General features: G+C 37.9%; 1 protein-coding gene and 1 non-coding gene across 6 annotated transcripts; one reads left to right on the top strand and one right to left on the bottom strand.

The window, feature by feature from the left end:
* Positions 1-613: 613 nt before the first annotated feature.
* Positions 614-8,173, bottom strand: ilkap (integrin-linked kinase-associated serine/threonine phosphatase). Of its 5 annotated transcripts, none has more exons than XM_051666340.1 (10): positions 7,750-8,173; positions 5,720-5,848; positions 5,468-5,588; positions 3,803-3,909; positions 3,617-3,710; positions 3,454-3,541; positions 1,380-1,513; positions 1,172-1,291; positions 863-944; positions 614-792 (listed from the first exon to the last, which is right to left on the bottom strand). In XM_051666340.1, the coding sequence occupies exons 1-10, from the start codon at positions 7,790-7,792 to the stop codon at positions 655-657; spliced, it is 1,056 nt and encodes a 351-aa protein (XP_051522300.1). In that variant the 5' UTR covers positions 7,793-8,173; the 3' UTR covers positions 614-654. The 5 variants fall into 5 exon arrangements, with proteins under 5 accessions (XP_051522300.1, XP_051522298.1, XP_051522301.1 ...); XM_051666338.1 differs by having other exon boundaries at positions 5,720-5,851; positions 7,750-8,171; XM_051666341.1 differs by having other exon boundaries at positions 5,730-5,851; positions 7,750-7,771.
* A 45-nt stretch (positions 8,174-8,218) lies between these two features.
* On the top strand, positions 8,219-8,290 carry trnag-ucc (transfer RNA glycine (anticodon UCC)). Its single transcript has one exon. It is a non-coding gene; the product is annotated as a tRNA-Gly (tRNA).
* The last annotated feature ends 1,986 nt before the right edge of the window (positions 8,291-10,276 follow it).

Here is a 10,276-nt window from a genome sequence, read left to right as displayed (position 1 = left end):
AAGTTATACTTATTTGGGATGGCATGAGGGTGAGTAAATGATGAATTTTCATTTTTGGGTGAACTATCCCTTTAAATAAAAATAATAAAAACTACATATTTAATATATTATATTTATTTTCAAACGTGCAGTTTAATTTAAAAAAAATATATATTTATACAAACCCCAAATACGCTGCAGAATAAAGAATGAATTATTGAACTAAATAAAGATTTTTCAACTACTAAACCTGTGTGTGTATTGGTAGGTTTGATGTTACGTTTTGAACTAAATGTGCTGAATCTCAGATCATTGTCTCTTAAAATACAAACAAATTACATGACTCTGCTATGATGAAGCTACCCATTGTTTCCACAAACATGCTGGCACATACACACAAAGTGAGACAGGACAAATATTGTGAGACAGTATAAAAGTTTATTATTTTGTATTTTTTGATGCCAAAGAATGAGATCTGACAGTGTTTTCAAAAGCCCTGTTTTGAAAAAAAAAAAAAAAAAAAGTAAAGTTGAGATTTAAACCATATTTTCATGTCAGCAACACCATCTTCTGAAATATATGCATTCATGTGCATCTCTCTTTAACAAAAAAAAAAAAAAGTGTTTGAAATGAAGTTTGTGTGTGTGTGTGTGTGTGTGTGTGTGTGCAATCATTTCAGAACTCAATAGAGACAAGAATGACAGTGACGTTGTCCGCACAGCCCCGCCTCACTGCCTCACTGGCCAATCGCTGGCAAGCTGCCTCATATCGCCCCGCCTGCTCACTTTGTCCCTCCGTCTCCACGGTCTCATTCTATAAGACAGAAATATATTTTACCATGCCATACAAACACAACCATCCACAAACATCCGTTTATACGTACCGTCAAAACATCAAGGACAAACTGAGCCGCCTCATCAGCAGAGAAGACTTTAAAAAGCCCATCGCACGCCAAAAGAACAAATCTGAACAAAAACACACAAAACAATTCATAAATATTCTTTAAAGAAATTGTTCACCATAAAATGAACGCTACTGGCTGTTATGTGCATGTACAATATGTGCATGAGCACATACACAAACAGAGCTATTGTATGACTTCAGAAGACTTGGAATATTCCACACAAGTTGTATAGACTACTTTTATGGTACTTTTATAGTGTTATAGTGTTTGTGTGCATGTGAAACTCACTTGTCGTTGCGCCTGAGCTGACAGCGTCGTAGGTCTGGAGTAGAAATCACTCCACAGCGTTTATACTGTCCGTCACCTATAGAACGAGACACTTCCAACACGCCCAACACTCGCCCATCCCTGCAAACACACATACGGTGACATCAACCGTGACCAATGATAGACCCAAACTCCTGATGAGTCCAGATAGTCGTGTCCACACACACACCTGACGGTGCCTCCTGCTCTCTGAATCCTCATGCGCTCTTCATATATGGTGGGGTTGTGTTCTTTACTTAGAGCCAGAGTCACACACTTCCCCTTCACAGAATCCTCGGCCTGCTCCAAACGACACAGCACTGCCTAACACACATACACACACACACAACATACACACTAGACATGTAACACTGTTAATAACCGACCCAATTACTGTTAAAACATACTAGGAATGGGTCAGAATGGTGGACTTCTTGTTCCACAACCTAGATTTTTTTCTTTTTCGCAGCTTTATTTAGTTAAATGTTTAGGGTGTAACGATTGGCCACTACTTCAATAAAAAATGCTTTCATTGCAGATAAAATATTTTGGCTTGATTCAATATAGTCCAAGTGGTCATTTAAAAAAAGAAAAAAAAAAAAAAGAAAGAGAAACATTTGGTATTTGCGGTCAAAATTGATCAACCATTGAAAATGAATGGGAACCAATAAATCAGCCACAATGTAAATAAAACAAGACAGAAATTACAGGGTGAGACTCTAAAACATCCTCAGTGCAGAACACACACACACACACACACACACACACACACACTTGCTAAATGTTTTACTATTGAAAGTTTGAAATTGCAAAATGTTTACCGATTTTTCCGTTTTATACTCCATTTTAATTTTCAGAATTTTGCAGTTAATTTCTGTTTCTTGATGTTATTTTTCTTGTCATTTTTATGCATTTACTTTGATATTAAATGTTTATGTTTGAAATAAATTACTGGTAGAAAAATGCTTATTCTGTTTCTTCTCTTTGTAACACCATGGTCAGGTTTGATTGCAAACATAATGACATTAACTGCAAAAACTGACACTTCAAATCGATTTTAATATGCTAAACTTTGATAAAATAATAGTTTGATAATGTCTAAATATATATATCTTAATGCATATCTTGTGATAAAATATAAAATTAGGTTTCAACAAGCCATCAGACTACACAGTAGATGTCTACAGTCATCTACTGGCTGTTACTGGCATGACATGGTTTTCAAGTTATGTTATTAATATTTTGTTCACCAGATGGCAGCAATCTGCCTCCAATTTATGTCACATTCTCATATTTTCTTCATGCTTCAGCTTATAGAAGTGTAGGTTCTGAAGGGGGCCTGGGTAGCTCAGCCAGTAAAGATGCTGACTATCACACCTGGAGTCACAAGTTCAAATCCAGGGTGTGCTGAGTGACTCCAGCCAGGTCTCCTAAGCAACCAAATTGGCCCGGTTGCTAGGGTGGGTAGAGTCACATGGGGTAACCTCCTTGTGGTTGCTATAATGTGGTTCTCACTCTTGGTGGGGTGTGTGGTGAGTGGATGAATCACTAATCAAACTGATTCAATTTCAACTAAAGATTCACACATCAATTAATTGTTTTTAGCCACTGTGCTTTCAAAGAATGAATTCAAAGAAAACAAGTTTGCCAACAGCATGTTACCGTGACTGATGGACTGTCAGCATGCTAAAAACCCTTTCTTACAAGTTGCATTTCTCAATAGACCTTCTTCAAAGTAGCACCATATTTATTTTGTGACAGGAATGAAAACGAGGCTGTGAGGGATGGACTTCCCTTTATAAAGGTCCTAGATCACATCTATTTTTCATTTTTTTGTCAACTAAATTTTAAACGTATCATCAGCAAAACGTATTCAAAACACTTTAAACAACAGTACAACCCATTAAAGAGACAGCCTCGTTTTCATTCCTGTCAAAAATTAAAGATGGCGCTACTGTGAATAAGGTCGATTCATCTCCTTTCAAGCACTGTCACTACAGCCAAACACCATTTGAGTAAAAATTCAACACCTTCAACAACAAATTAAGACAACTACTGTCAGACTGCAAATATTATAATTTCCTGTTGCTCTCCATCCAGCTATTTCTGAGCATAAGAACGTGTCCTATGTGAACACCCCTTCAGAAACGTGTCTGATCAGTGTCTGTGAGGAGCATGACCCTAAACCAGCCTAATTATACAGGACTTCTTCAAGAGCAACAAGCAGAATCTAGTAGTTTTGCATATAAGCGTTTCAGACTTACTCTACTGTCTCCAAGGTTTGCTACATACAGAACATCATCCACGACCAATACACATGTAGCTGTGGATCCGTCCTTCCATGCGGGCTTCCTGCAAACAAACACACAGTATAATCACGCACTGGGATGCTTCATTTCATACACAGCAGCACTAAAATGAACTCACTGGCTGGATGCTTTCTTTAGAAAATCCTCATCTGTTTGACGGAATGTGTCCAGCAAACATTTCCTCACCAACTTCTCCAGGTTCTCTACATCACCTGCAAATCAGAACGCATTGTGGCGAATAGCATCATACGGAAAACTCCAAGCATGTACAGTCGAGTTTTGAGTGCGTTTAAAGTGTTTTAACCTTTAGGAAATTTGCAGGCCAGTGTCAGATGCAGATTCTCAGCAGCAAATTGAGACGCTCGAGCTCCACCGTGACCATCAAACACAGCGAAGTACGCAAGCCGAGAGCTGCAAAACACAATCGCATGTAACGGGAACACAAATCACACTGAGGGATCTGGAACAGTTCACCCCAAAAATGAAAATTCTCTCATTATTTACTCACCCTCATGCCATCTCAGATGTGTATGACTTTCTTTCTTCTCCTGAACACAAACTCTGTAGGTCCATACAATGCAAGTGAAAAGGGTCCAAAATGTTAAAGCATATAAAGGCAGCACAAAAGTAATCCATAAGACTCCAGTGGTTTAATCAATGCCTTCTGAAGCGACCTAATCGGTTTTGGTGAGAACTGACCAAATTTGTACTCCCTTTTCCAACCTGGTCTCATAGAATGAACGTTACTATAGCTACATTTTTGCAAACTGAGTTTTATGCATCACTTTCTATGTTTTGCTGCAATTTTCTGGTAAAATTAACACTAAAGGTGCTACAACCACTGTGCGTTTTTACTCTAATGCAGCGTCTGAAAAACGACACATTTTAACACTTATTACAAACCCACCTATATTTACACACTTATTCCAACATGATTAGATTCTGCGGTAGCAGATAAGAGTGTTGGACTGTCTTTGGACTTGGAGGCAGAGCCTCATGCCCCGTAAAGGACACTCAAAACAAAAGTGAAGCGAAAGTGCACTAGAAGTGGCACAAAATGACATGGTTGCTTCAGTAAATGTGCTTTTCATGTCAAATTTGGTTTTAGGACACTATTGGTTAGGTTTATGTGTTGGTTAAGGGTAAAGATGTCGGTTTTCTCCACCTCTCATTTGCTTTTAGGACACTATCGGTTTATTCGATATGTTTAGGTTAAAGTTTTAGGTTAGGGAGGTATGTTTTACTCATTAAAACATCCATCTAATATTTACTTTAAAAACCTTGTCTGATTACAACACCATTTCACTCGCTTTTGGCGCCCCCCGCTGGACATTTCACTGGTAAACTGCAGCCAAACGTGTAATGAAGCATGTAATGTGGTTTGCAAAAATGTTGCCACTGTCACGTAATGTCATGAGATCAGGCTGCATTTTTTACTATAAATCTTGACATCCCGTCTCCTTGGCGATTGTGATTTCAAGCTCAATTACACGTCCTAGCACCATCTAGTGTTCGGCACATGTGTCAAGCACTAGGAAGTGTAATCGAGCTTGAAATCATGATCGAGTCTAGAGACTGCACTGGCAAGATGTACAGTGAAAAGGAGTTAAGATGTTGAGAAGACATGGATTTAACCACTTGAGTCTTATGGATTATTTCATGCTGCCTTTATGTACTTTTTGGAGCTTTGAAGTTTTGAACAACATTCACTTGCATCGTATGGACCTACAGAGCTGCAATATTCTTCTAAAATCTTAATTTGTGTTCTGCAGAAGAAAGTAAATCATACATATCTGGGATGGCACGAGGGTGAGTAAATGAGAGTATTTTAATTTTTGGGTGAACTATCCCTTTAATGTTATTTATACTTCATTATTTATTATTTATATCCTGCTGCCCATATTTGGGGTCCAAAATCATTTTGGATGCTTAAAATATAGTGTGACAGGCACTTTATGTAGGCACTCACACTTGAGAAGGTAAATTCATCACACTGGCAGTCATGTCGGGAAGCAGGACGTGTGCATCTTGCATTTCTTCTCTCTCTCCACGTCTCGCTGCAACAAACCCCATCAGCTTCGCAAGATCTGCTGTAACACAATGAACAGAAAGAGACCAAGATCATCATCACCAATTCAGCATTTTCAGCACAGACACACACATACACTCATCCTGAACACACTCTCTGTCAGTAATACAATGTGTGTGGGAAGCTGAAAACCTTTACAAACTTTCTTTTCCTCTTGATTCTTTTCTTCCACCTCTGTTTCCTCCGAGTTGACATCTCTTTTCCTCTTCTCTCCTCGTTCCTCATCTACAAGCTGCTCCAGCTTTTTGGCTTTAACTGGACCTGCTAAATAAAACAAATACAGTTGAAGTCAGAACTTTACATACACCTTACGCCAAATACATTTAAACTCAATTCCTGACATTAAATAGTAGAAAACATTCCCTGTCTTAGGTCAGTTAGGATCACTACTTTATTTTAAGAATGTGAAATGTCAGAATAATAGTAGAGAGAATGATTTATTTCAGCTTTTATTACTTTCATCACATTCCCAGTGGGTCAGAAGTTTACGTACACTTTGTTAGTATTTGGTAGCATTGCCTTTAAATTGTTTAACTTGGGTAAAATGTTTTGGGTAGCCTTCCAGAAGCTTCTCACAATAAGTTGCTGGAATTTTGTCCCATTCCTCCAGACAGAACTGGTGTAACTGAGTCAGGTTTGTCGGCCTCCTTGCTCGCACACGCTTTTTCAGTTCTGCCCACACATTTCCTATCGGATTGAGGTCAGGGCTTTGTGATGGCCACTCCAATACCTTGACTTTGTTGTCTTTAAGCCATTTTGCCACAACTTTGGAGGTATGCTTGTGGTCATTGTCCATTTGGAAGACCCATTTATGACCAAGCTTTAACTTCCTGGCTGATGTCTTGAGATGTTGCTTCAATATATCCACATAATTTTCCTTCCTCATGAAGCCATCTATTTTGTGAAGTGCACCAGCCCTCCTGCAGCAAAGCAAGCCCACAACATGATGCTGCCACCCCCATGCTTCACGGTTGGGATGGTGTTCTTCGGCTTGCAAGTCTCACCTGTTTTCCTCCAAACATAACGATGATCATTATGGCCAAACAGTTCAATTTATGTTTCATCAGTCCAGAGGACATTTCTCCAAAAAGTAAGATCTTTGTCCCATGTGCACTTGCAAACTGTAGTCTGGCTTTTTTATGGCAGAGCAGCCTTTCAGGTTATGTCGATATAGGACTTGTTTTACTGTGGATATAGATACTCGTCTACCTGTTTCCTCCAGCATCTTCACAAGGTCCTTTGCTGTTGTTCTGAGATTGATTTGCACTTTTCACACCAAACTACATTTATTTCTTGGAGACAGAATGCGTCTCCTTCCTGAGCGGTATGATGGCTGTGTGATCCCATGGTGTTTATACTTACGTACCATTGTTTGAACAGATGAACGTGGTACCTTCAGGCGTTTGGAAATTGCTCCCAAGGATGAACCAGATTTGTGGAGATCCACAATTTTTTTTCTGAGGTCTTGGCTGATTTCTTTTGATTTTCCCATTATAAGAGCAAAGAGGCACTGAGTTTTAAGGTAGGCCTTAAAATACATCCACAGGTACACCTCCAATTCAGTACACCTCCTATCAGAAGCTAATTGGCTAATTGCCTAAAGGCTTGACATCATTTTCTGGAATTTTCCAAGCTGCTTAAAGGCACAGTTAACTTAGTGTATGTAAACTTCTGACTTCAACTGTATATAATTAACACAAAACCTAGACTTCAAACCACATGAGAGATAGAGTTGTGTTTTATCATTTAAAAGCCCAAAACCATAGCAAAGATATACAGTAATACTAACTACTAAATACACATAAGAATCTAGTGAGCTGCACTTATGATGCCCAAAAATGCTGTCTAAACTAGGTATATAAAAGCCTACATAAACATGTGTACATAAACATGTGTAATACATACAGTATGCACTTACTCTCTGCAGTGTAAACAACCTCACAACTGTAACCACATCTATACACGAATATATAATATAAGCACATTAATAATAATAAAACATTTTAGTTGTTAAATACAATATTTTATGTTTATTTTCAACGTATTGCTTTAGTAATACTGTTAGCAGCCTGAATGTCATCGTCATTTGACTGTTCAAAACTCACTTTATCACTTATAACACCCGCAGAATAAATATTATTATATTTTAAGTGTAAACCCACCTGGATGATTTGTAGGTTCTGGAAGATCATCAAATAAATCCATTTTAGAAGCACAACTGAAACTGACTAGCCTGCTAGCATCAGATGCACCACAGAAATCCACACTGAAACTGATAAACTGCCACACTTATTCTGGCAGATAAACGCTCAGTTAATATATAATTTCAGTAATTGAATCACTGAGACCGGGTGTTTGACTTTTAAAAGGTAAATTTGATAAATGAATCAGCAGTTCGAAAGCGAAGCGCTGTTTGAATGAGTGTGTTTGAATCTGGCGTCTGGCAGGCTAATGCTAACTGAAGGTGTATTGCGAATATATTTATACAAACAGTCGGATAAAAAAATATGTGTCTAATGTTTAATAGCAGTGTTATGAATGAACAAAATGAACTTAGAAAATGACAAAAATATCTAATTTTTTATCTGTGATATCAGTTATATTTATTTGTGTTATAACACAAGATAACAAGCGTTGGTGGTATAGTGGTGAGCATAGCTGCCTTCCAAGCAGTTGACCCGGGTTCGATTCCCGGCCAACGCAGTAACATTTTGTTTTTCATTGTGGTTATCTAGTTTAACCCTTGTGCGACCCCCGGGACATTTTTGCCTTGTTCATATTTGTTTTTTCAATCGTTTTGGCTGTCTAAAGGTGTGTATTTTGGGGGGGAATTTTGATATTTCAACCTCAGTTCCTATAATACATCTATAATACACTGTGTACACAAAATAGTTACACTCAGGACCTTCAGGACAAAAATGTCCCCATTGAAACCCATTAAAACTGCAATATTTGATCCCAGTGCCATTAAAGCATAAAATCATGAATTCTATGATATTATGCTTTCATTCCGGAGCCCTGGCTTAAATTTCTTTTATATATATTTTCCACCATGTGGCGCCATTTTTCTCATGTTTAGCCTATGGAGCAAATACATGCTTTTCCCCTGTTTTCTGTTTGCTGTATTATAGAGCACTGCAGGCCAATTGAATAAATGATGCAGATAAAATTGTGTGAGTGTGTTGGTATGGATGTCAGAGTGTGTTTTGTATGTGTGTGTGTTTGTGTGTGTAAAAAACAACAGTGGCATTATGTAAACAAACTGGCATTTAAAGGGTTAAAATCCTGATAATGAATTAATATTTGGTAGTTATGATCAGGACTGATGTTGGTTAAAAAAATGTACTCATTTAAAGTGGAAAATAATATTAATATTTAATATTTTTATGGCAGTTTTTGACGCAGACATTTTTGTCCTCTAAGGACCTCTGAGTAACTTTTTTAAATTGACGCACAAGGGTTAAATTTGCTGATAGGTATAATCTATCTGTGTAACAAAATTATTCAATATTTTTGGCCCTGATATCACAAGTACATCACCCAAACGTCTATGTGTGTGTTTACATCTGGAAGACGTATGTTGCCCATTGTTCGCTCATCTGCAAATTCAGCTCAATGTCTTTGAGAAGTTTATGATTTAGAATGTTTGTAAATCTGATCTTTTTAAGATCTTTAGCAGATGATAATTAGATTGTGATGCTTTCCAGATGAAAAGTCCTAAAACAGACATCTCGAAGATGTAAGTGTGCTATTTGGGTAATCTGCAATACGTCTAAAAGACGTATGTCAGTAAGTACACTGGGGGCCAAAAGTTTGGAATAATGTACAGATTTTGCTGTTTCGGAAGGAAATTGGTACTTTAATTCACCAAAGTGTCATTCAACTGATCACAAAGTATAGTCAGGACATTACTGATGTAAAAAACAGCACCATCACTATTTGAAAAAAGTCATTTTTGATCAAATCTAGACAGCAGCCATCACTCCAACACCTTATCCTTGAGGAATCATGCTAAATTGATCATTTGGTACTAGAAAATCACTTGCCATTATATCAAACACTGCTGAAAGCTATTTGGTTCATTAAATGAAGATTAACATTGTCTTTGTGTTTGTTTTTGAGTTGCCACAGTATGCAATAGACTGGCATGTCTTAAGGTCAATATTAGGTCAAAAATGGCAAAAAAAGAAACAGCTTTCTCTAAGAAAGAACAACTGAAGATTTCATACAAAGGTGTACACTACAGTCTTCAAAGACAAAGGACAACTGACTCTAACAAGAACAGAAAGAGATGTGGAAGGCCAGATGTACAACTAAACAAGAGGATAAGTACATCAGAATCTCTAGTTTGAGAAATAGACGCCTCACATGTCCTCAGCTGACAGCTTCATTGAATTCTACCCGCTCAACACCAGTTTCATGTACAACAGTAAAGAGAAGACTCAGGGGTGCAGGCCTTATGGGAAAAAGAAAAGGTTGGAGTGGGCAAAGAAACACAGACATTGGACAACAGATAATTGGAAAAGAGTGTTATGGATCTTAACCCCATTGAGCTTTTGTGGGATCAGCTAGACTGTAAGGTGCGTGAGAAGTGCCCGACAAGACAGACACATCTATGGCAAGTGTTACAGGAAGTGTGGGGTGAAATGTCACCTGAGTATCTGGACAAACTGACAGCTAGAATAACAA

This window comes from Myxocyprinus asiaticus, chromosome 31, assembly GCF_019703515.2.
Source record: "Myxocyprinus asiaticus isolate MX2 ecotype Aquarium Trade chromosome 31, UBuf_Myxa_2, whole genome shotgun sequence".
NCBI classification, from domain to species: domain Eukaryota; kingdom Metazoa; phylum Chordata; class Actinopteri; order Cypriniformes; family Catostomidae; genus Myxocyprinus; species Myxocyprinus asiaticus.
This window is presented reverse-complemented; position numbering and strand designations above follow the sequence as displayed.

Excerpts from the sequence above, each read along its gene's own strand:
- ilkap (XM_051666338.1), bottom strand. The coding sequence starts at position 7,792 with ATGGATTTATTTGATGATCTTCCAGAACCTACAAATCATCCAG. Across the intron at positions 3,910-5,467 it reads ATGAATTTACCTTCTCAAGT|CTCTCGGCTTGCGTACTTCG; the intron begins GTGAGTGCCTAC and ends TGTGTTTTGCAG. Across the intron at positions 945-1,171 it reads CAGCTCAGGCGCAACGACAA|ATTTGTTCTTTTGGCGTGCG; the intron begins GTGAGTTTCACA and ends GTTTTTGTTCAG.